The sequence below is a fragment of the Engystomops pustulosus genome, chromosome 6 (genome assembly GCF_040894005.1).
Source record: "Engystomops pustulosus chromosome 6, aEngPut4.maternal, whole genome shotgun sequence".
In the NCBI taxonomy this organism is placed as follows: Eukaryota; Metazoa; Chordata; class Amphibia; order Anura; family Leptodactylidae; genus Engystomops; species Engystomops pustulosus.
In genome coordinates, this window is record NC_092416.1 from 131748918 (window position 1) to 131775474 (window position 26557).

Here is a 26557-nt window from a genome sequence, read left to right on the forward strand (position 1 = left end):
TTGCCGCGGTGCTCATGATTGTATCTGCCAGTGCCCCCCCCCCCTTCCCTCTGTCTTTTCAGCATGCATTTTTTATTGGTGCAATTAAATTATAAATAGTCTTTTTATCAAGAAAACAGGTCCTTCAAAATAATTTCACTGCCATTTCCTGCTTACAGCCTCTGTTAAAGGAATCTACCATCACAGTCAAGGATGGTAAACTAGGAGCACTTGTGGTAATCTAATATTTTTTATCCATGGCCTCCTTTCTTCTAAAATCAATTTTTAAAACTATACTAATTAGCCTGAAGGGCTTTTGGGACAGTACATGGAACCTTTACATATTGCAGATTCACAGGCTATTACAGTATGCTGGAGCACTTCCCTCTCCCACTGTGTGCTTAGATTACATCAGGCAGATGGTGGGAGCAGTGGCGAGCAGGAGCAGAGGGGGAGGGGAGGCAATCTAACAGCCTGTGAATCTGCAGCACAAAGGAGCTCTGGTAACACCCCATTAGCCCTTTGGACTCATTAGCATAATTTAAAATGTTGATTTTAGAAGGAAGGAGGCCATAGATAGCAAATACAAGATGATAACCACAGTCACAGCGCCTGGATCTATGAGTTAGTGTCTATCCATGCTTAATTTTGAGGGTAGATTTCCTTTAACAAAGCAATACTCCTGATCAGCCACACAGTGTTTTCCCAACATGAATCCTATATATCCTTATCCCTATCGTGATGATGGAGGTCATATTATACACAAGATGCTGAAATCTAATACTCACCCATCTTGCTTCCCAGGCAGTAGTTCTCCACAGTTCTTTTGTTATGTTCAGCTCTGAAGCCATTATGTCATCAAAACCCACCTTCCAGCCTCAGTTGTACAATGATGGATAATAACCATTAACCATGTAACAGGAAATTAATTTTGTAAAAAAAATTAGTTTATTCACAGGTTAAATGTATCAGCTTGATATGGCTCATGGCTCAGCTCAAAGAGAATGACATGTACTGGATCCAATTTTATTAAACACAGTTGTGTGAAGAATTCTATGGGGGACATTTATCTTAAGTCAAAAATATGTGTCTAGTTTTTTGGGGGGGTTTGTAAGGTTTTGGGCTTGCCTGATTTATCTTGGTTTTTGATAATTGAGGCATGTGAACCTGTTGTATTTTGAGACCTTTGTCAGAAAAGTCACACTAAAGTCTTAAATGTTTAAGCAACCCCTCGCCTACTCCTGCTTTGGAATGTATTTGGTGCACCGTAAGATAAACAAATGAGCACCAGAAATTTAACCCCTTAACGACCTGGCCCTTTTTTGTTTTTTCATTTCCATATTGCACTCCTCACCTTCAAAAATCTATAACTTTTTTATTTTTACATGTAAAGAGCTCTATGACTTGTTTTCTGCATAACTAATTGCACTTCATAGTAATGGTATTGAATATTCCATGCCGTGTACTGGGAAGCAGGAAAAAACTTCCAAATGCAGTCAAAATGGTGAAAAAAAGCATTTTCCTGTGGGCTTGGATTTTACGGCTTTCACTGCGTGCCCAAATGACATGTCTACTTTATTCTTTGGGTCGGTACAATCAAGGGGCTACCAAATTTGTATAGGTTTTATAATGTTTTCATACATTTACAGAGATTAAAACCTCCTATCCAAAAATCATATTGGGGATTTTGCCATCTTCTTGCGCTAATAACTTTTTCATACTGCTGTGGGTGGTGTCATTTTGTGTCACTTTTGATGACATTTCAATGCTACAATTTTTAGGACTGTATGACCTTTAGATCACTTTTTATTGATTTTTTTTATATTTTTCAAAATGGCAAAAAAGTGCCATTTTAGACTTTGGGTGCTAGTTTCCGTTACAGGGTTAAAGGCAGTGAAAAACCGTTATTATATTTTGATAGATCAGGCATTTTTGGAAGCAGTGATACCTAATGTGTTTATGATTTTTACTGTTTATTTATATTTATATCAGTTCTCGGGAAAGAAGAATTTGAACTTTTAGGTTTTTTTAAATAAAATTTTTTAACTTAGCTGTCAGTTTCACAATGATGCGTGTATTGAACGTCCATTGCGTTTTGTCTTAGCGTTGCTTCTGTTTTGTCTCAGCATCCGCAAAAATACCTAATGGTTTAACCATGCTTTGAAAACATAACACCAGGCTTCCTAGCAAAACGGAAAAAAAATGAACCTATCATCAGGGCTTCTACATCACTGGCGTAGAAGCCCTAAAATAATAACAAATGCAAAATAATTTTCCCCTTTCTGCCATCTCCACACCAGGGGTGTGTGGATGGGCATGAAGGAGGGCGCGGTCGGCTGGGGAGTCAGTGGCACCAGCAAGGTAGTAAATAGCCACCAGTTCTGCTTATTTCTGTGCCATGCAAGACCTGGTGTAGAAAGAAACACTAAGCATCTACCTGCTGGATACATTTAGTGTCTGGAGTCCCTTGATGTATGTGGCTGGGCCCGAAGGGCTGTCATACACCGGTGATGAGCCCCACCATGATAAATAAACCCCATAGACTTCTATTGCCTTTTGTGATCCATATCAGTAAAAATCAGTGAACCATGTTTGTGAAAAACAACGCCAGTGTGATGGAGCCCTTAGCGCACGTTCACGTGTTGCATTTTGGATGTGTTTCAGGTACGTTTTTAAATGCATCGAAAATGCAAGTGGTAGAGGCTTGGCCCAAACACATATGCATCATGGGGCTCATTTACTAAGGATCCGCACTATCATCGGAATCTCAACAATTTCCAATGTGCGCCGCATTTGTAAAGGGTTTTTGGCACACGCGATCAGATTTTGGCACGACACAAAACGGGGGGCGGGCCTTCGGACGATCCGTCGGATTCGGACAATGCACGGGATTTAACAAAGCAATTTGTGTCGCAAGACATGCACTTACATGCACCGGGAAGAAGATGGTGAACTCCGGCAGACCTCAGCGGGGAAGCGAGCGAACAACGCACTTCGGGGATCGCGCAGGGACCAGGTAAGTAAATGTGCTCCCATATGTTTTCCATTACTGACATGCAAAACATGTGTTGTTCATTCCAAAACGCATACGTTTTGAATGAAAACGCATATGTGTTTTGTCCATGCCTCTCCCACTTCATTTTAGATGCGTTTAGGCATGCATCTGAAACGCAATGTGTAAACCGCCCTCTCTGATAGGACAACTCTAGATGAATAGTATACTGCTCTTGTGTAGTGGCTGTATCCTGTGTGGATGACAGCCACTACAATAGGGTATTGCTATTAGCAGAGCTGTAGCAATACAGAACAGTATTGTGTGTCTGTGCCACCATAGCAGCCAGGATGCGATCTTCCAGAAGTGCTGGTGTGCTGCATCGGGTGGTGCAGCTCCCTATCATGGCTCGGTTCCATGTAGACTGGCGCACCTATCTGAGACGGACTGTAGTGGCACTGGTGATAGCTGCTAGCGCACTAGCGTAGGCATGTGGCACAGGCACTGGAGTCCCAATGCGTGTTTTACGAGGTCACCACAGCTTCTTCTAGTGGCATCAATATACACAATATACAGCCCCTACACACTGTCTAGCAGTTAGTACAATGAGGGAAACCCCCATCCCTACGGGCGGTTTCACATTGACGTTGCTGCTCTGCATCCGTTGCGCATCCTTTACGTTTTGTCTCTGTGTTGCTTCCATTCTGTCTCAGCACCTGAAAAAAAAACCCTGAGGGTTAAAAGGGGTTATCCGGGTTTAAAAATTTTTTTATGGCCGGGCTGGGGAGGGATAGTTAAACATAATAAACATGGACTTACCTCCTCCGGCGCCGCCGATGTCCCGCGCCGCGGTCACTTCAATCCGTGCCCCTGTAAACAAACAGGGGCACGGAAGCCGCGCACAGGGAGCTTCCGGTCCGCGATGTGGCCGGGTCCTCCCATCCATCCCTATCTCTCACCGTTGTAAGCGCTGGGAGATGGTGCGCATGGGAGCTTCCGGCCGGCCGGAAGCTCCCTGTGCGCCCTTGTACTGAAACCGGCACACGGAGAAGACGGGCCGCGGCGCGGGACATCGGCAGCACCGGAGGAGGTAAGTACATGTTTATTATGTTTAAATAGCCCTCCCCAGCCCGGCCATAAAAAAATTTTTAAACCCAGATAACCCCTTTAACATTGGTTTGAATACATAACACCGGGTTTCTCAGCCTCATCAGTGAAAAAAAGCTTACCTGTCATCTGTTTTTTATGCAAACCCAGACTCCTATTGCCTTCCGTGATCCGCATCATTGAAAATCAAGGGACATGTTTCATAATTTTTTCCACGGACAACAGATCAGTGTAAAAAATAAGTCAATGTGAAAACACCCATTGAAAACATTGGCTTTCTGAGGCATTCGTGGAAATCACTAAACCACAGATTCTATACTCCTATTCCCATTCTGATCAATATAATAAGGATCCCTTTAAAGTCTACAAACAGAATCACTTTTGGTAGGCACTGTAAGAGACGGTTTTCATGCCCAGTTTTCCACCATTCCCACCATGATGTGTGAATGTGCCAGCTATACACATTCCTGTCCTGCATGTCAGTGCTGTAATGATTAGCTATCTGTGGTGCTTCCATCTAATGATGGAATCTTTTAGTTAGATCAGGTTCTTAAAGATAAATTCAAATCTTGCTTTTAAGACACTGGCTTTTAACACAGGTATCTTGTATCGCTATTAAAAGGGCTCTACCACTTTTAGGAAAAATCCACCATAATGGCGGTGTCTTAGTAGATCTAAATGTACGGTATGTGATAGACTGATATCAGTTTTTACTTTTTATTGGTCTTGATTTAATTTTTGTAATGGCTGAGAACCAGATGTAATCCATGTTGGATGTCACCTATGAGCCAATATTATTAGCCAAAATGATGGAGCTATATTATACAGTTATATGGTCAAAATCTGGTAATTTCCATTTCCTTCTGACAAGTCTCCACGAGAGTCTCCATAAAGAGGCTTTTGAAAAATGGTGGCTGTTGTACGACTGGCCATAGTCAGCCTCCTGTGTCCCAGCCTTGTGCATCCTTATAACCTTCCTAATCTTTCCTTTATGTGTTTGATGGACTATTCTTTTTCTATTTCATTACATTTTTACAGTTTCTAAAGAGCTTTATTAATGTATTTATTTTATTGATTTCATTAATTTATTTATGTAGTACATCAAATGAAGAAATTTGGAGAAACCTGCCAGATTAACATCATGCAATGCATGGTAAAAGGGAGTTAGAAATAGTGGAGGGGAAGGTGATATGTCCACCCAGACCATGTTCAATTTTAGGTGAAATTATAGATAATTTAAATAGTTTTTGGGTACTCTAGGTGGCTTGCGTACTGATCATCCATCCTCAGTATAGTTCAGTATTTGGTTGTTGAGGGTTCCCTTATTATTGTCTATGGGCATGTGTACTATATCCAATAAAAGGTTACTGCCACCTTAAAGCGAACCTGTCACCAGTGACCTTTTTTTCACTAAAGACAAGTGGTAAAGCCCTTTACTGCTGGATTGCAAAGATGCCTTTCTGCCTTTTCTGAGAATTACAATATAATTGTGTTTTTTAACTTACCTGTCTCCCTGACAGAATCCCTGGGTTTGCTTTGGATGCATTTAAAAAAAAACATGTGACTTGTCTGTGCTGCTTGCTCCTCATCTCTCACACCCCACCTTTCTGCTCCTGTACAGCTTCTCCCTCCCCCACTAAAGAGAGATAGGTGGGGGCTGAAAGCTGATGAGTGAGCTTTGTTTTGCATCCAAACCAAAACAAACCGGAGTATTTTGTCGCCAGAGTATTTTGTCGGAAAATCAGGTAAGTTAAAACAGACAATTATATTGTAATGCAAATGCTTAGAGAAGGCAGAAAGGTATGAGCTAGTATGAGCTAATTCAGAAACAGAGTACTCCAGCTTTCAGGCTCATACAAAAAAAGTTAGTGGAATTAAAAATATGAAAAGTGTAAAGAAAACGGACGCATTTGGGACCTACAATGAGCTTAGTTGTACCATGCTGCAAAAAAGCAACTGTAGCTTTGAAATATAGCAATTCTTCTCTCATCCAGAAGGTTAGGATTTGCAGAAACAGCCAGCAAGGCTATCTTCCACTTTTTCTATTACTCCAAAGTTTCCTACCGTTACACACTGTTTCTGTAACTCCTATTTACATTTACATAATTGGGGCATTTATTATTGGCTTTTCGCTAGTTTTTTGATGGCCACAAAATTTTTTGCCTACTGCCATGTACTTATTATATGTTGACCTGGCATCTTAGCTTGAAGAAGGGGTAAAGAGGCTAACCACTGCACATACGCCTAGACATGCTGCTATCTTCAATTTCCTGTAAATTTAGGGACGTACATAAGATAAGGGAGTAGACTGCTGGGCATCAATTCACCGACCCTGAAGTTGATTTTAGGAATAAAATACTGCCCTATGTAATCATGTGGGGGGAGGGGTACAATGACTGTATTTTTGTAGGTACAATGTGGCTGCCACTGTTATCAGAATATAGTCGCTGCCATTAGTTAAAGGAATATGCCCTATAGACCTATAGCCTTTGAGTGAATATTGTCTTCAAAACAGTGCAATAAAGTACAGGCGGTCCCCTACTTAAGGACACCCGACTTACAGACAACCCATAGTTACAGACGGACCCCTCTGCCCCATGTGACCTCTGGTGAATCTCTCTGGATGCTTTACTATAGTCCCAGACCGCAATGATCAGCTGTAAGATGTCTGTAATGAAGCTTTATTGATAATTCTTGGTCCAATTACACCAAAAATTTTGAAACTCCAAATGTCACTGGGGCAAAAGAAAAAAAATTGTCTAGAACTTCCATTATAAAATATACAGTTTCGACTTACACACAAATTCAACTTAAGAACAAACCTCCAGACCCTATCTTGTATGTAACCCGGGGACTGCCTGTATCATGAAGACTGTTCACATAGGTTGATAATCTCAGCAATGTAAAACATGTTGACATTAAATAAATAAATATATCATAGATTAAGGCATCACCTTTTTATCCAGACCAAAGCTATGTTTTTGAAGCTGTGGATCTCTAAATATTTCAGAACTGCTACAGACTTCCCGGAACATGTTAGGAATAGTAGTTTTACAATAGCTGGAGATGCACAGATTGGGGACTGATGCTGTAGAGCAGGGGTCTCAAACTCGCGGGCTGAGCCCTCTCCATAGCCAGTAAGTCTTTGCTGCATATTGCAGCAAAGGCTTACCGGTAACACCCGCGATCGGTGCTAGCACCGATCGCGGGTGCTTTCACAGCGATGGCTGCCGGCAAAGCTGCCGGCAGCCTCAAAAAGATAGCGGCGCATGGGCGCCGCCATCTTACCTGGGATCGCCGCTCCCCAGGGGGCAGCGATCCGTCTCCATGGTAGCCTCGGGTCTTCCGTAGACCCGAGGCTATTTCGTTTTAACCCCTTCATTACAATGTGCTGATAGCACATTGTAATGAATGAGGAGGAAAATCCCCATATACTGCCATACTGTAGTATGGCAATATATGATAGGATCGATCAGACAACCTAGGGTTAAAGTACCCTAGGGAGTCTGAAAAATAGTATAAATAAAAATAAAAAAAAGTTTTTAAAAAAAAAATTATAATAAAAAAACATTAAATTTCAAATCACCCCCCTTTCCCTAGAACTGACATAAATATAGATAAACAGTAAAAATCATAAACACATCAGGTATCGACGCGTCCGAAAATGCCCGATCTATCAAAATATGATAACGTTTTTTACAATGCGTTTAACCCCGTTACGGAAAATAGCGCCCAAAGTCGAAAATGGCACTTTTTTGCCATTTTGAAAAATATAAAAAAATCTATAAAAAGTGATCAAAAGGTCGTACAGTCCTAAAAATGATAAAATTGAAAATATTGTCATATTTCGCAAAAAATGACACCACCCACAGCTCCGTACACCAAAGTATAAAAAAGTTATTAGCGCCAGAAGTTGGCAAAATCAAAAAAATAATTTTTGTACAGGTTTTAATTTTTGTAAATGTATGAAAACATTATAAAACCTATACAAATTTGGTATCCCCTTAATCGTACCGACCCAAAGAATAAAGTAGACATGTCATTTGGGGCGCTCAGTGAAAGACGTAATATCCAAGCCCACAAGAAAATGGCGCAAATGCATTTTCATTGCATTTGGAATTTTTTTCCCGCTTCCGAGTACATGGCATGGAATATTTAATACCATCACTATGAAGTGCAATTTGTTACGCAGAAAACAATCCGTCACACATCTCTTTACGTGTAAAAATAAAAAAGTTATAGATTTTTGAAGGTGGGGAGTGAAAAATGGACATGAAAAAACAGGAAAGGGCCCGTAACCGGTTAATCCCCTTCCCTCCGGTACTTGAAAAAGATGAAGTCGCCGCTCTGAACGCACTTGGTGCAGGTCAGAGCGGCGACTTCATCTTCTTCGATGGGAGGGACACGGGGAGGCAAGTACCGGGAGGGAGGGGGGGATGGAGTGTCCCTGACTGGGCTCAGTGCGGTAGGAGCTTGGGACCCCTCGGTGCACAGGACGCTTTCATAGAGAAAACACGTCTCCCCGCTCGGGGCTTTCCTTGCGCAGGGAGACGCCATGACATTTGAATCTCAATAATGATATTTTGTAAGCGCATTTTGTGTGGAAAACTTGATGCGGCCCAGCCTTACCCAGAATCTACCTCGAGCGGCCCCCAGGTAAATTGAGTTTGAGACCCCTGCTGTAGAGGGAGAAAATGCTGACTCCTTGTTTTACACCCACATATCTCTCTCAGGTAATAAACAAGATTCCTGCTCTGTCTATTGGCCTTTCTAGGAACACAAACGTGTTTACTTTAACATAATTTCACTATAAATGTCTTTTTTCCCAGTCATATCAATGTCACATAATGCTTTTATTGCCTACAATTGCTTACAAATATAGCAAAAAAAGCTGGGTTGTGGGCTTAACCCTTATGTATTACGGTTTTTATCACCCTGAATTCCTGATAACCCTGATCATGATTAAGACACCCACTGTTGAAGCACTTTGATCACTTTGTGTTGTGTTAGCTGTGTGTATGTATTCTCTACAGTAAGGAAGATTCTTTTTTAAGAGGTCTGGAGATGTTTCCATGTTATATTTCACCTGTTTACCTATAAAAAAAAATATCCTTCAAATTCATGGGAAAATGAGCAGAAAAGAGTCATATTTGCCTGAGATTAGTCAAATTTAAGGCTGCATGGGGACTGTCACTTCAGATGCCCCTATCTCCTATTCTACAGTATCTAGGCACATGCTTTTCATGTTCTATAAAAGACAAGAATCTCATCTTTTAGACTTGTGACCTACAGAGATACCGGCAGTTTAAAAAGAAGAAATTGGATTTTTATCTGCAGCTTTTATTTCCAAACATTTCTTTAACTGCCTGTGTCTCTGCTTCTGTAACTCCAGAAGCCTGGTGTGATCTGAAATATGAGATTATTGGTGCTCATTTACTAAGGGTCGCTCTGCACACTTTCGCCGGACAGTGCGCCTTTTTTGTGGATTACTCGGCTTGGACAGATATTTAACTGGGATTTTGGCAGGTACTATAGAATCAAATATAGGGGCATCTGAAATGATACGTCCCCTGCAGCCTCTAGACTTGACTCATCTCTTCACAGCACATTTGCATATGCATTTTAAGGAGATTTTTTTTATAGGTAATATTGGAGAGATTTGCCATAAAAGAGGAAATACTAGAAAGGATGTTTTTATACCTTATCTTAGGGGGCTAGTGATTTAATGGGCTATAATCTGATAATGGGTCCCCTAAAAGGATATATTAGGAATAGAGTGATAACTACCTAAATTCATTTATCAAATATACACACAAGCAATAATAGTCACACTAGAACAGACGCGTCAGAAAGCACAATCAATCTTTATTAGTCATAATAATATATAAACAAGAACACAAGAAAAGGAAGTAAAGTTCCCTTTAGGGGGACTTTCCCTTTAAGGGCTGCCTATCTTTATGACTAGCAAGGTGGAATCTACCATAAATGGGGAACCTGTGACAGTATATTTAGTCATCTTTAAAACTACATGTCTACATCTTTCTCACACTGTCTAAAGGGACCTGTGATAAACTATAAGGGAATCTTTGTCTCTCAAAGGAGGCTTCTTTGTTAGTGTACAGAAAATCTCTGGCCCTGTATGAAAGCTTTAAAGATTATGTGCATAGTCTCCATATAGTGCAATAGACTGTATGGGGCACATTTACTTACCCGTCCCATCGCAATCCCCGAGGTGTGTTGTCCGACAAATATTCGGAGCTGTCACGATTCACTAAGATTGTGCGTCCAATTTCCTGCATGTGTCACTTCCCCGCTCAGGTCCGCCGGAGTTCGCCTTCTTCTTCCCGGTGTATGTGAGTGCATTGTCCTGCGACACAATTTTGAATGTTAAATCCCGCGCTTAGTCCGAATCAGTCGGGTTGTCCGACAGCCACGCCCATGATTTGTGTGGCAAGAAAGTCAGTGCGATTGCACCAAAATCTGATCGCGTGAGCCATAAACCCCAGTTAAATGCGACGCAAAGCGGAAAACGTTGGGAAACCCAGCGAAAATGCATTCCGTGGACCCTTAGTAAACGTGCCCCTATGCCTGTGAACAATACAAATAACTTCAGAGCCCCATTTGTTGGTGAAGATAGCAATGCCAACTATTATTAGAACTTTCCCTATTGTACCCTGCGGGTAGAAGACCTGCCATTGAATCTACATGGTGGGTGGATTCTGTCGAAGAAACCCTGAGAGCACTGATTCTCTGTAAAATTGGTGGTCCCCCGGTCTATTTTTTGACATTCTAGTTCTGAGCGCTCATTGCCTGATTTTAGATTGTTTGTCTGAAGCAGTCACCACAGCCTTGAGGCTCAGAATGTATTTGATACTAAGGTATTTGTGCAGTCTCTATGTCCACATTTGGCTTGTGTATCTATGAACCTTTGTGTGTACGCACTTGTAGGTTTTATCTTTGTGTACATGCTGATATCAGTTGTGCATCATTGTGTGTTTACTCCTGTGTAGGGACTGCAGGCAGAGTTATTTTTGCTCATTGTATCTCTTTTTTGGAAAAATCTTTAAAAGAACCCATATTACTAGAATGTGATTTGCTTCAGTTTACATTCATGCGCTTATAGGGGCAGATTAAGCCTGCCTTGGGCCCTGGGCTTTATGCATATTATAACTCCTAAAAGTCTCAAATTCACTTCCTACATATGGTACTAGGATCAAGATCCTCAATAAAGGGTCCCGAAATGGTTCTTGTGCACATGTGTATTGAGAGGCAGAACAGATGTACAATGAGTTCATGGGCGAAGGTCCTTCTCAGTATAAAATCTGGTGGGTGGTTTGGGTGGTCAAGGGGCCCTAGAAGGCTTGGGCCCAAAACGTCCATAGTATAATCCACTACTGTGCTCTTAAATATAATGGCTGACTTGCCAAAAAACTGCCATGTCATGAACTGCCAAAAAAGGGATGAGATGGAAAAGATTACTCTGAAGAAAGTTGTTTGTAACTGTATAATATATGACCTTGTACATTTCATTGTGCTGCACTCTAAAATTATTGTTAAAACTCTTTTAATAGTTCTGCTCCTCTACACCTAAAAGAGTTGGACCCCCCTGGACGCATACAGCGCTTTTGTTCTCTGTAGTTTCTCCTGTGCCCTACATCTTCTTTTGCAGGGTCACAAGACAATTGTGAGCCACAGGCTGCTCTGTTGTCTTTTGGTAATTTTTTTCTTCTTCTAACAAAACCTTAAAGGAAACCTAGCATGAGGAATCTAATTATTAAGGTAGATCCAATGGTAGGTTCCTCCTAGCCCCAAACTATCTTTCTCAAGTTCCTGCATATTAGCAAACTTGATATAAATGTTATCTAACTAATATCCAAATTATTGGCAGAAGCTACTGGGGCGTGGAGCCTCCCCGGTTGTGCGAGAAAGGGCTACTCCAGGCCCCAGCAGCCTCTGCCAATAATTTGCATAACAGGTATAGTTTATGTCAAGTTTGCTAAAATGCAAGGATTAGAGAAAGATAGTTTAGGGCTGAGGACGGAAGGAGGAACCTACCTTCCGATCTACCTTAATAGGTAGATTCATTATGGTAGGCTTCCATTACTAGAATTCTTTCAATTAAAGAGGACCTGTCACCCAATTTATCGGCTAAAGTAAGCAGCTCCTAGTGCTCGATCAAACGCCCCAGTGTTAGAGTGATAGCGTTACCGGAAACCTCTAATACTGTGGCGGGGTACAGTGTAATTGTCGGACAGCTCACAAAGCTGTCCAACGTATTTATGAGGGGGCGGGGTTGGGGCGTGGCTAGGGGCAGTGACTGCCGCCTATCGCGCGGCAGTCACTGCCGTCCTATGGAGCAAGCGGGGCAGTCCAGGGAAGAGGCAGTGCCGCGGACCGCCCCCTCATGAATACATCGGACAGCTTTGCGAGCTGTCCGATGAATACATTGTATTCCGCCGCAGTGTTAGATAGCGTTACCGGAGCTCCTAGTGCCGATAAATTGGGTGACAGGTGCTCTTTAACTCTTAAATATTAAAGTTATTAAAATATACTGGTGCAAATATAAACATAAAAAATATTTTTACAATACGTTGAACGTTTTTATGGTAATCACAAATGTCAAATAAAAATGGCTCAAATGATTTTCTCTGCATGTAACTTGATATCCTTCAAATCAATTATGACATATCTTCCATCCATTGTACCTTCTTTTTCTTCATGAATACTTTAAAATTGTTTTTATTTCCCCTATTTACAGAAATAAATAATAGAGTACCATCGCCCATGTACAGGAATAGAAGTAATAGAGTACTTGCCACTTTGTACAGGGACATAAGTAATAGAACACTATCCCATATTTACATGCATTTAAGTAACAGAGTATCCCCTATGTATAGGAATATAAGTAATAGAGTTTTATCCCCTATGTACAGTTATGTAAATAATAGGACTCTGTCCCCTATATGTAGGAATATAAGTAATAGAGTACTATCGCCTACTGTATGTACAGGAATATAAGTAATAAATTACTATCCCCTATGTACATGAATATAAGTAATAAATTACTATCCCCTATGTACATGAATATAAGTAATAGACTACTATTTCCTACTGTATGTGCAGGAATATAAGTAATAAATTACTATCCCCTGTGTACAGGAATACAGTATAAGTATTAATTTACTATCCCTTGTATATGTACATGAATATAAGTAATAGAGTACCCTCCCCTAAGTGCAGGAATATAAGTAATAGAGTACAATCCCCTATAATACTGGTTCATAGGTACAAGTAAACAACTACAACACTATCCCACATACAAGAATATAACTACTATAATATTACGGTACTCCCTATGTATGAGAATATAACTACTATAATATCACTCCCTATGCATGAGAATATAACTACTAAGACTTCTAATATTACTGTTGTGACTATGAATATCTTTTTGAATGTAAATGTCATATGGTAGAAAACAATAAACTTTATTGAGTTCACACAACATGTTGTACACCTCCACCAGTCACTGAGCGTGTCAATTAAACCCTTAGCAAGTCCTCAATCTGAGAAGAGGGTGGGGGAGTGTGGGCATTCAGAGGTGGGACGCTTAAAAATTAACTCCAAAACTCCACCCTGAGAAAGCTATAGGCTTTTTTTTGCTTATGTGCTCATCTATCCAAGCTACCTATCAGAGTTACCTGCACTACTGAGGTGACAGGCTGGAGTCAATGTAGCTGAGGTTGAGGGGCCAATAACCTCACAGGGGGCATTTGGTGGAAGCCAGCCGCTGTTTGCTGATGATAATGAGACTTTCTAAAGCCCTAATAGATATGGATATGGCTGACTACACTGAGGCTTTGGATCCAGCTTACACCACATTGGAATTTGAGAACATGCAAGTGTTGGCCATAGGAAATGGTAAGATACTCTCTCTACCTGTTATTCCTATAAGTAATGATGGTTGTTAAGGCTCTGCTGATCACCTAGTAATTGGCACATAATGACTTCCATTGTCAACAGACCACCTGAAAGGGTTGTAAGCAAAAAACGAATTAAACTGGAAAAATTATCTTGCCGAAGACTTTTACAGACTTAAATATATATAGTGCAAACCCTGTAAATCTGTTGAAAAATGTCCCAATATGACTACACATAAGTGGGCCCTGGGTCCATAGTAGCTTTATCTATAATTACAGTCATATATCCTATGTCATAAGTGTCTTTTTATCATACAGTAATACTAATAATATTACGGTAATACTAACAGACATTATTAATGGGATCTGAATGATTGAATTTTCTGGATTATCACAACAACTTGTTAAACTAGGACTCATAGGTTTCTGGCCTATGAATGCCTGATAATTTGCCATTTTATTGTATATGTTCAGAGTCAGACTTTTTAATAATATTTTTTATTGTAAACAAATCTAGATATCTACTGTAGATTATAATTTATGGTTGGAATTTTTTAATGGATGCTCATGTAGGTAAAATGAATCAATACTCCTCAGCCCCTTTCTTCTTCTACTAGGGTATTACTTTTGCAGACTAAAAAATTAACCACTGACAAGTTTGTTGTTACAACTTGAAGTAACGAATATATTTTTTCTTCTATTATGGTTTCCCTCTATAGTGTTTTGTGTCTTCACTCTAACTGACAGGGAGCAGATGATGAGATCTAGAGTAGTAGTAGTAGTCTCCTGTCAAGTTAAGAAAAAGGCTGAAAAAAATGGAAACCCCTGGATGTTTGTGGTGTCAGATTTATGCAATAATGTGACAAGTAATCTCAGTGATGTTGAATGACTGCTGTCTCTGTCAACATCATTTTCAATGCATGGCCCACGTATTAACCTGGATGATTAGGGTTAATAGGACTATATGGAATTGAAGGGCACTAAAAATAACAAGAATACTTGCATAAAGAATTGTTGCAGAAAGTTACCAACTACAGATGACCAACATTATGTATCTTAGAAACTGGAAGTTGTATCTATATTTAAGAGACTGGTATGAGATACCATGTAAAGAAAGTGAAAGTAGTAGTAGTCAAAAGTAGTCCATAAGGATTTAATATCTGGATGTGGCCTTGACAACTTGTGAGTTGCATTGTGATCACATTCACTTTATTTTCTTCCTGTGAAGACTACAAGGCACTTGGACATGCAACTTGTGTCACCTGGTGTCTTACCGTTGGAACCTCCAGTCATATGTGGGGAAATCTTTGGGGAACCTCAACAATGGACTGAAGAAATTCACAGCTTCTGATTAAATGAATGGGCTGCTTGTGTAATGCAGACTAATAGAAGTCCCCCACACTGAAAGATCATCTTTCAAGGGTTATAGATGCATTGCCTACGAGGGGATCGGGCATCTTTTAAGTTACAATTGACTAATTGGGTCATTAATTCTTCCTACAGAAAATTATGACATTTAAATTAAATGTCTGATCATTGGGACTCTTTGGGTTCCCAGGAATTTAGGAATTTAGTTGTCCCAACTAGCAATTCTTTGGTTTAATAATTAAGAAATCAGAAACAACTGAAACAGAAACAGTGAGGAGAAATACTTCCATTACCCACCAGAAATGGAGAAATGAGTATCCCTATTTTCTGGATTAAGGTTAGTGATGTAGTCAGACCCCCATGCTTAAAAAAGTTATCGCAATTCCAAACAATAATCCACAAATCTATGGAAATTCCACATGAAGGTTCTATTAGTTGTAGATGGATAGATGAATCATTCAGTGAATGGAAAAATACAATTTTTTAATGTCTCTGCTGGCATCAGTTGGAAACAAGTCCCTGTTAGCAATAGTTTACTTTTGATACCACAGGATGGTTTTCACTGCATAAAAATAGCCCAGACAAATACACTTTACTGATAAAAAAAGAACACCATATTACTGGGTATATCACAATTTTCATGGCTTCACATTTTGTATCTTCCATATTTGGTTTTGTGGTCCTTTTTGTAAAGACATCAATGAACAGGTGGTCCCAACTTAAGGAAACTTAAGTCTTACAGTTGACCCTCAGTAACAAACAGACCCCCCCCCCCCTGCCCACTGTGACCTCTGGTGAAGCTCTCTGGATGCTTTACTTTAGTCCCAGGCAATGATCAGCTGTAAGGTGTCTATAATGATTGGTCCCAGTACGTACATGATTGGTCCCAGTACATACAGCAAAACATTTTAAAAATCCAATTGTCATTAGGGCAAAAAAACATTTTGTCTGGAGCTACAATTATAAAATATACAATTCCATCTTACATACAAATTGAACTTAAGAACAAACCTAAAGAACCAATTTTGTATGTAACCTGGGGACTTCCTGTATGGCATCACTGTGTCATGACCCTGTTATAGATGCAACTGCAAAGAGGAAGATAATCCCAGCACCATCATTCAAAAGATCATTCTTTTATTTGCTTACATATTTCATTTTCTAAGCATAAGAGCAAACATATAAGTAAAATAAGGTATGTACCTTACAATAGACATACCTTACAATAGACAACTGAATCAAACAAAAGAATGAAATTTCAAACAATGGTACCGGAATCTTCACCCTCTTTACAGTTGTGCCTTATCCTGGAGTTCAAACAGGCTTTCCCAATTCATCTTACTGTGCTTCACAGCAACATATGGAGGGGAGGGGGGGGGGTTATCATATGCTGGCGCACGGTGCCCAACTGTATGATCCGTTTGTTTTCATTTATTTTAAGTATTTTCAATTTAAATGTAGAAAAATCCTGACATAAGAAAAGATTCAGTGGCAGGAAATAGGGGGTCAGATGTGTCCCTTTATCTGTGCACACCTATCAGCCATTCAGGTAAGCTAAGAGTTGTCGGATGAAACATCTATTAGGTTGTCCATTATGCAGGGTACTCCAAGACATATTTCAGGATATCAGGATTCCCTGATCTTACTTATAAATTTGACATAAAGTATCTGCCTGTTCCATAACTATATAAATATGAAATACACCATGCTTGAACCTTCTTAAGGCTAAGTTCATACCACCCTAGTGATGCCCATGGCTCTATTTCATTATGGAGTAGAATAATCAACCGCTTGAATATTTTCTGTTTACCATCCATTCCACTTGACATCTACGTGTGCTTCTAAGTTTTGCTTCTTTTACCTACACCTGCAGATATAAAAGCCTACATTATTTTTGATATCATAAATAAAGGAATTTAGCTATGTACACCACTAGCAGTGATGTGAAATACAGCTATGGTAGCCTAGATATGTGGCACTCGGTTCATCTATACTGACTGATCTTCATCTTATGTGTACAAGCACATTACCACATGGGGCTAAATGGATACATCTATCTATCTATGAGCTAAATATTTAATCAAAGCGGTGGTACTGTGTACCTTGTTGCCCATAGCCATAGCTCCCAACTGCCCCAGATCTGGCAGAACTACCCCTGATTTTGGACACTGTCCCTCTGGGCATGATATAGGGAGGACATAATATGAGGGAGAGCTGCTGAGAGGGGGGTCATAATATGAGGGGAAGCCGATGGGGGCACAATAAGAGGAGGCACTGTTGAGGACAGAAATGATATGAGGGGGAGCAGCTGGGAGGGGCATAATATTAGGGGCTTTTACATTAGGAAGAGTGGGGGGGCACAATTTTAGGGGGGGCTATAATGTGACAGGGAGGGGCCACAAAGTGAAACTAAGATGAGGAATTATATTGTGTGGGGTGGGACACATGATACAACAAAAAGCATAGCTTTAGGTAAAGAGGGGTTTTTTTATTTATTTTTAACCAATGTGGAAATACCATATCTATACAGCGATTGGTTCATATGGAAAAACATCCAAGCCCTCTGTTGAGAAGTTGTTCAATTACCGACTCTTATCCATGGGGCCAGTGTGGTGCTGTTTCTGGGTAAAAACAGGCCATGTATTCCCAGGTCCTCTAAAATAGTGGTAGGTATTAAACATACTATGTCAGCTACAGTATCAAGTTAATAAGGAATTGTTCTGCCCCTTTGTTAAGGATAGGACAAGGTTAGGGTTATCTCCAAGCAGCCCCGTCAACATATGTAAACTACTTAACTCAAGAATGTCTACAACTTTACCCCCTCCTCCAATGCAAAGACGTATACTGAACACAATGAGCAAACACATGTTATCAGCAAATCAAAACATTGTTTACAACCTTTGACTAGTGTAAAATAATTGTAAAAAATGATGTAATAATTCTACAATAATCATTTTGTCAGACCTGATTTATTGTACTTTTGTACAAGAGGTGTACTTGAGTAATTTAATATGTTGTAGCATGTAAACCATGAGAGCTGATGTACTATAATGCTGTCGGATGCAACATAAAAATATTTACTGTATATTAATCTAAATTCTTCAGGGCTTTATGACTTCAGCCTTAAGCAGAACCATCCAGCTTTTGACAATTGCCGGTCTTATCTTTGAATTATCTGTACAAGCATTTTAAATGTGTAGTGTATTAGGTTCTTATGACCCATGGGCCATTATTAGGTATGGATAAGACATTTTTTAATTTTTTTTAGATTGTGAAACAAAATATTTAACTTTTTTTATTGATATGAACTATTTAGAAGGGGAATTCTATCTAAAATTTAATCATTACACTTTTTTGGAAAATCCTAACGATGCTCCTTTCCCAGTGGCCCAATTGTCTCAATTTAAGTGCAAAATGCCACTTTATTTAAGACAGTGGTGAAGGTGAATGGAGAACTCAATTGCCAAGGTCTTCTAAACAGGAGTACCAACTGATTTCTTGAGAGCTTCCAAGTGTTTAGAGACTATGGTAAAATGTCAACACTGTTGTATAAAAAGAAACTAAAATCTGAAATTTAAGGAAATATTTTGGGTCAATGCCTTTTTGGCCATTTATGGTCTATCCAAGCCAGATATTAACATCCACGGGTTCTGGAGGGTCCCTACTCTTGAATATTTGAGCACTGTTGAATCTTGGCAATAAAGGAAAAGTCTAAAACCATGTTATATTTGATTGTCTACCAAAAGCAGATTCAAAAGAATCTAGTAGATGCCTTGTCTAGTCACATTAGATTGCTGATGGGTCTTGTCGTTAAGGAAAGGCTCCACCCACATGTCCTGATTTTGAACACACCTCCTACGCATTGACCCATTAATTTATTTTTCCTTTAAAAATAGGATTTAATATGGCATAGCTGGTTACCAAAGCATTTGGCATACAAAAGCCTCTTGATCATTGTACATGCATATTAGACCATTAGTAGACACAGCCAAATGAAATGCTCAACCATGAAAGCTAAAGCAGACATCAGTGATATTCTAAAAGTATTCCTGCAGATACACATTGACAGATCTTCCCCCCCATAATTCATTACCCAAAGAAGATCCCTTTTACATGCACATTAAAGCGTTAGTAGGTTTTCTCAGAAAAGGAAGATTAACCAGCAGATAACTAGTATGTATCGGCTATCTGAGGTTTCACATTAGCTGTTAGTGTATTGCTAGTTTTGTTTTCAGAGAAATTCCCTGGGTTGGTCAAACAATGCAATGTTTATGTTGCCATCATTGATAAACTTTATCCTGCAAGCCAATATTTACAGTCAGATATGGCCATGGGTATGAAGTGGTGTTACATGTTTGTTCACTTTTACATTTTATTTGTAGTACATCCATGGTGTTGCAGAGTGAAAGTAGAGAACGGCTTAGGGCTGAACTGATTTAGGGAGCGTCCTGCTTTTTTTTTCTCTCGAGTTTGTTGGTTCATGAGTAATAAAGCTGAAGCATTTATAGAACTGTTACAAAGGTGCTTAGACAGGCTAAAATGCTGCATTTCATTGTAGCATTGGAGGTAAAGGAATGAAATAAACCAAAATGGGTGTCACTGTTTCCCCAACGTCTTTTGGTCCCATGGAAAGTGTAGGGTAATTCTCAATGGTGTGTACACAAATAAAGTCGACATTTGAGATATCTAATAGGGTGAACTGAACCATGTTGTCCAAAGTGAGACAACCCTTTAGAGAGAAACATGGAACATGATGATCCACCGCAAAGAACTGTGAAAATCTTACAATGTCACTGAAAGTTTTAAGGGTTTAGTTTAAGATTTAATTCATGTGTCCATATAACCTCAATGATGAAACAATCGAATATGTTGCCACATTAATTAATGTAAATATTATGTACCTTCAGATACTTCACCATCAGAAGTGACCAACCTCAATGCTGCAAACAATATTGGTGTCAACTCTTTGTGCGCAATTTGTGGCGACAGAGCTACAGGAAAACATTATGGGGCTTCCAGCTGTGATGGATGCAAAGGATTTTTCAGAAGAAGTGTCAGAAAGAATCATATGTACTCCTGCAGGTAGGGTGGATCCATGTTGAAAGAAATTTACCAAACCTCATAATATAAATCAATATATAGGTGAGGCATTTAGATGCTCTTAAAAATGAATTACCAGCAGGACTTCCTAATGACTCAATCAATGGGAAACTCCAGTCTTCACCGCTGCTTCCCTTACAGATGGTCAGAACTGGAGACAGGTCCTCTTTAAGTGATTTTTCCAATAATAGAATTTTACGACTTGTCAATCATAAATGAAGCAGAGTTATGAAAACCTCTGACTGCTCTCACGCTAAGGATATTATAAGTCAATTACACTAACAAGTGACCATTTGTGGTCAACATGAAAAAGGTTGTACAGAATGAAAAAAGCTAATTTTAAAACTTTTAGAAACTGTGCCTCAAATGTCTACAGGCTGTGCAAGAAATTGCAGCTCCAATGATGTGAATAGGGCTGAGCTGAAAAAATATACACACATAACCTGATCTCACATGACTGTTTTACATGTGCATGTTCTGTGTTTGTTTCTGATATCTGGGACATATATTGTATTCAATGGGTTTTGCCAGACATGCATTTTTTAACCAATGCCCAGTACAAGTCTATTGGGAGTATTAATATCCCATTGCCCTCTGAGATACATGCAAGTGCAATGCATTTTTTAATGATCCATTTCTATAGAAAAGTTAGACCACCATTTTTTAACCTTATGGAAGGACTCAAATAAGGGAGAGAGCCAAGCTTTTGGACCCTACTGGCCTCAATTTTGTTCTCCTTCTGAAGTCTAAAGAGAGATAGGGAGAATATATCATTGACTTTCCGTCATTTTTTTTGCGGATGTTATTTTTTGCCCTGCTGTGCCTGTTGCGCCTTATTTATGACTTGTCGGCACCACAATATTTGTCCTTTTCAAACACTAATGCTCGGTGTGCTCAATTTGGGAACAACTTAGAAATCCCAACACTTTTTTTGTGCAATTTTTGGAGTGCACTTAGAACTGCAAAAAGCTGGCCTATAGAGTTTTATTTCACCTTTAAAAAGTCATTAAAAAGTCATAGTTCCTGGCACAAACATACAATTGCAACCTTATGAGGGTCTTACACCCCGAACAATGCACTGCACTGGGATTGTATGCCTTGGCCCTCTGAATTTACTATAGTCTGTGCCAGCATACGGCCATAGCAGACAGAAAAAAAAAAACGAACCCTGCACAACTACAACCAGTATATAAGTTCTATAGATAACGCCGACACTATATTTGAATAATCAAGACAAAAGAACAACTGTGTGTCATAAAGGCTAAAGAACAAGGTGCCAATAGTTTATTGAAATTACACAAAACTCTACACAGACAATTGAATATAAAAACAATTAAAATAGTACAAAAAGTACCCATAAGTTCACACATTGTTTCATCCTGATACATGAAACAACAAAACACCTCCTGTTAAGGTCGATTGTGACCTACACTACCCCAGGATAAATGGATGGAGTTATGCCTATATGCCAAAAAAAGTCATCAAGCCACTGTAAAGCATAGAAAAATCCTACCAAGGTTGAACACAAGAGTATAAACCTATAAGCAACTGATTAGAAGTCTTAAAACATAATAGGTACACGAGTCAAATCCCTGGTATACATTACAAGTCACATAGCGGCGAGTGTGCATCCAGATATCACAGCATCAGATAGGGATAGTGACTATCCAGGAGGTGGAGGGCTTTCCCTGAGGAAGGCTCCAGTTATACACCCCTTACAGGTTTATACTTTTACCGTCTTCATTTAGTATAAATCATACATCACTGCAAAACTTTGAGTCAATTCTCAAAAATTCTAGTTAAGATTACTGTTGAAAGGGTTAGGATATAGCCATACCTGTTTGAAAATTCAGTGGTGGCCAAAGCCTAAAAATGCCTCTTCTTTGTCCTATTTCAGGTTTAATAGACAATGTGTGGTTGATAAGGACAAGAGGAACCAATGTCGATACTGCAGGTTAAAGAAATGCTTTCGGGCTGGAATGAAGAAAGAAGGTGAACAAAATACTTTATATATTCAAACGCTAATGCCTAAGGGTGAAATTTTTGGGTAAAATGCTTTGGATAGGATATACATCACAAAACTAATGACACATGTACAGAAATTGGAAGGGGAGAGCATGGGTAATAGGTATAAAGCTAAAATGCTTATTTTGTGTAATAATATATAACAACTTTTCATTTCATAACTCAATTGTACTAAAATAGAGCTCTGTGCCTATTCTTTAATATACTGAGACAACTAAATATCTCCTCTTAAGCTTGAAGGGTTCACAGTAATTTAAACACAGGGGCTGATAAGGTTCAACACAAGTGATCCATCTATGAAACTATGAACTCCTACCTTCTTGCAGGACTTCACTCCCATACTGGACGTATGACTACAGTATTTGACAAAAGTCCCATGGGGAGTCTGTACCTCCAGCTTCATAGACATTAGTGTTCAGTCTACAACATACAGCTGGTACATGGACTGCTGTTATCTTCATTTGTCAAGTCCAATGATATTAAATCTGTATGCAGATCTTCCCCTGGTTCCTTCTTGCATCATCTGGCCGCCAAACGAGAATTCCTTGCATCATATTTTTATAAAATGCAAGGAATTCTTTATAAAATGCAAGGGCTCTACACAGGAGGCAGTCTGTTGGGCAAGCCCAAATACAGCCCGTTTTCCATGGACTGCACACGGTTGTATGCAGGAAGCTTCAGGGTCTGTTTCATGTATCATATAGTACATCTTATCTGTTGGGGAACTTTGGCATTAGTCATATCAATGCTACGTTGGGTAAGGAAAGTATTCAGAACCCTTTAAGTTTTTCACTCTTTGTTTCATTGCAGCCAATTAGCTGCATTAGCTCATTAGTGTACACTCTGCAAAAAAACAGAAATGTAGATATCTTTATAATTTTATAGAAATGAAAAGAATTGGACGGCACTAACCCAAATCCTGTGGCATAAAAGGTTCTTCTTTATTGAAAAAATCGAGACATCACAAACAGGTTGCAGCGGGGAGGGAGTGATGCATGGTGCTCAGAGAGAGGCTACGGCCGTTTCGCGCTGTCTGCGCTTCTTCCGGCCTCCATGTGGGGATTAAAACAATGCAGGCTTTTAAGCTCCCAGGGTGGGATAAACAACCGCCCTAATCGTGGTTATACACATGGTGATAGGTTCAAAACAACAACACATTGGTTGGGCGGCACCAATCATATACAGCCTAAACCCTGTCAAAAGGCTAAAACTCACCTGGGGTCCGTGTGCGCCACACCTCTACTCCCCTTAACAGGTAGCACCGGCCGTGTCCGGAAATGCACCGCAAACCACGGGTACACCTGTTAAGGGGAGTAGAGGTGTGGCGCACACGGACCCCAGGTGAGTTTTAGCCTTTTGACAGGGTTTAGGCTGTACAGGCAGTCCCCGGGTTACATACAAGATAGGGACTGTAGGTTTGTTCTTAAGTTGAATTTGTATGCAAGTCGAAACTGTATATTTTATCATTGTAGTTCCCGACAATTTTTTTTTTTGCCCCAGTGACAATTGGAGTTTCACATTTTTTTGCTGTAATAGGACCAAGAATTCTCAATAAAGCTTCATTGCAGACAATTTTAAGCTGATTATTGCAGTCTGGGACTATTTTAAAGCATCCAGAGAGCTTCACCAGAGGTCACAGTGGGCAGAGGGGTCTGTCTGTAACTATGGGTTGTCTGTAAGTCGGGTGTCCTTAAGTAGGGGACCGCCTGTATATGATTGGTGCCGCCCAACCAATGTGTTGTTGTTTTGAACCTATCACCATGTGTATAACCACGATTAGGGCGGTGGTTTATCCCACCCTGGGAGCTTAAAAGCCTGCATTGCTTTAATCCCCACATGGAGGCCGGAAGAAGCGCAGACAGCGCGAAACGGCCGTAGCCTCTCTCTGAGCACCATGCATCACTCCCTCCCCGCTGCAACCTGTTTGTGATGTCTCGATTTTTTCAATAAAGAAGAACCTTTTATGCCACAGGATTTGGGTGAGTGCCGTCCAATTCTTTTCATTTCTATACAATGGTTTGGACTATTACTTTTTTCTGGAATATTGGCACCACAGTCATCCTGAATATTGAGCACTAACCCGGTGGTTCCGTGCCTAGGTCGCCAGTGGACTGTGTACATAAAGTGGTTGATGGAGGTGCCGCAACCGGCTGTTTTTCTTGTCTGAGAAAGTGAATATCTTTATAATTTATTAAACAATAAAAACTGATATCACATGGTCAGCCCCTTTGCTTAGAATTGAGTAGAAGCCACTTTTGAGCTAGTACAGCCATAAGTGTTCTTGGGAATGAGTTTTTCACACCTGGATTAGGCGATCCTCTGTCTCTTCCTTTCAGATCCTCTCCAGTTCCCTCAGGTTGGATGCTGAATGTTAGTAGAGGCCATTTTCAAGTCTCTCCAGAGATGCTCAATTGGGTTTAGGTCAAGGCTCTGGCGGGGCCAGTCAGGAATGGTCAGAGAGTTGTTGTGAAGCCTCTGCTTTGTTATTTTAGCTGTGTGCTTAGGGTCATTGTCTTGTTAGAAGGTGAACCTTTGGCCCAGAAGGAGGATCAGATGGAAATGGACGGCATGTAAGTCTCACAGAAAAGGATCTGAATACTTATGACCATATGATATTTCAGTTTTTCTTGTTTAATAATTTAATAATTTCGTGTTCAATAATTAGCAGGAAAACAAATAGTTTTTGACCTTGCAATTGGCTGCAAAAATTTTAAGGGGTCTGAATACTTTTTGTACCCACTGCAGAACAGTTTTAGAATTTCTAATGAGGCAACCTGTACAGATTATTTCCAAAAACATGTAACGCTGATGTTTGTGTTTACACCAATAAAAAACTGATGCTTATTAACCTGAACTAATATAAACAGCAATGATACACTGACGCTTGGGGTAATATGACATCTTAAGTCATGCAGTCTGCATTGGGTTTTCCATTATGCTCTTATAGAAAAATGCAAACCAACTGTAACCAACTGCAGAAGATGAACAAAAGGTCTTCCTTTCCTTATAGGTAGCTTCCATCATGCCTCCTCTTTTGCATGGAAACTCTGCATTTTTAGTCCCATAGGTCCCATAGACCTGGAATTCTTTGTCTGCTCATCACATCATCATACTTTCTACCTATATTTCCACTTCTGTTAATATTCAATAGCTTTAACATTACGTCCATGACCAGTGGATACTAAACAAATATTTAAGGGACATCATGCAGTGTATGCACTCACAAACTCCCCTGATAATGTAGTAAACTACTAAGTAATAATTCAGGAACTAGGCAGGAAAACCGATGTTGTCCCATTTTCAACCTGCCATTTTAACAGTATTTAATCATAAAAATTTGTAGACAGTATGGCCCTGGAGATCTGTGTAAACATACCTTTGTGTATGTTGTTAGTAGCAGCAGTACTGTGAAAAATGCCTTTATATTTATATTGTAGCTGGACTTGGAACTTTGGGGGAGTCTCCTCAAACTTCTGTGTTGTGAGATCTCTTCTCGCCCTCTTCTCTGTCTGTAGATTTATAGACCCAAAACCTTTGTTAGACTCACTTTAAATAGAAGACTTGTAATTTCATGTATGTACGGTACTATCATTTGTTGAAGGAATAGACTCACTGTGCATTATGAGAAAATTACTTTGCCAGTCTTGGTTTGGCTTATTGTATCACGTAATCACTTTATGAGCCCAAATCACTTGGCAAACACTGAATGTTTCCTTAGTTAACCCCGAATAAACTGTGATAATATCTCATGCTAGATTAATATTTACTTACAGGTCCATTAAAACCTGTGCCAATTCTGCCTATTTGCCATATGTTCCCCAGATTGGTAAATTAATGTGGTTTTATTAAGATTTGCCAGATTTGTACAATGTCTCCTGGGATTTTCCACTACACTCCCAATGCCAAGGTCTTTTTGGTTTCTCCCTTTCCATAGACAGAAATCTGTCCTGATGCTCACAGGTGTGGCTCTTGGTATCAGAGATCTTAAAGTTATGAGAAATTGATGCAGAAATGTATTGGAAAATTATTTAAATTCTTATTAAACAAGGAATAACATTTATTTGCT

At 39.7% G+C, this 26557-nt stretch overlaps 1 protein-coding gene across 4 annotated transcripts in view; it reads left to right on the forward strand.

Annotated features, from left to right (window-relative positions):
• The window catches only part of HNF4A (hepatocyte nuclear factor 4 alpha), a 79608-nt gene that overhangs the window by 42197 nt on the left and 10854 nt on the right, over positions 1-26557 (forward strand). For 2 of the 4 annotated variants that reach the window (XM_072111042.1, XM_072111046.1), the window contains exons 1-3: positions 13775-13999; positions 20274-20448; positions 22364-22458. In XM_072111042.1, coding sequence (XP_071967143.1) covers positions 13879-13999; positions 20274-20448; positions 22364-22458 — 391 coding nt within the window. In that variant the 5' untranslated portion in view covers positions 13775-13878. Of the gene's footprint in view, positions 1-13774; positions 14000-20273; positions 20449-22363; positions 22459-26557 lie in introns of those variants that run through there. The other 2 variants (XM_072111043.1, XM_072111045.1) reach the window with 1 other exon arrangement.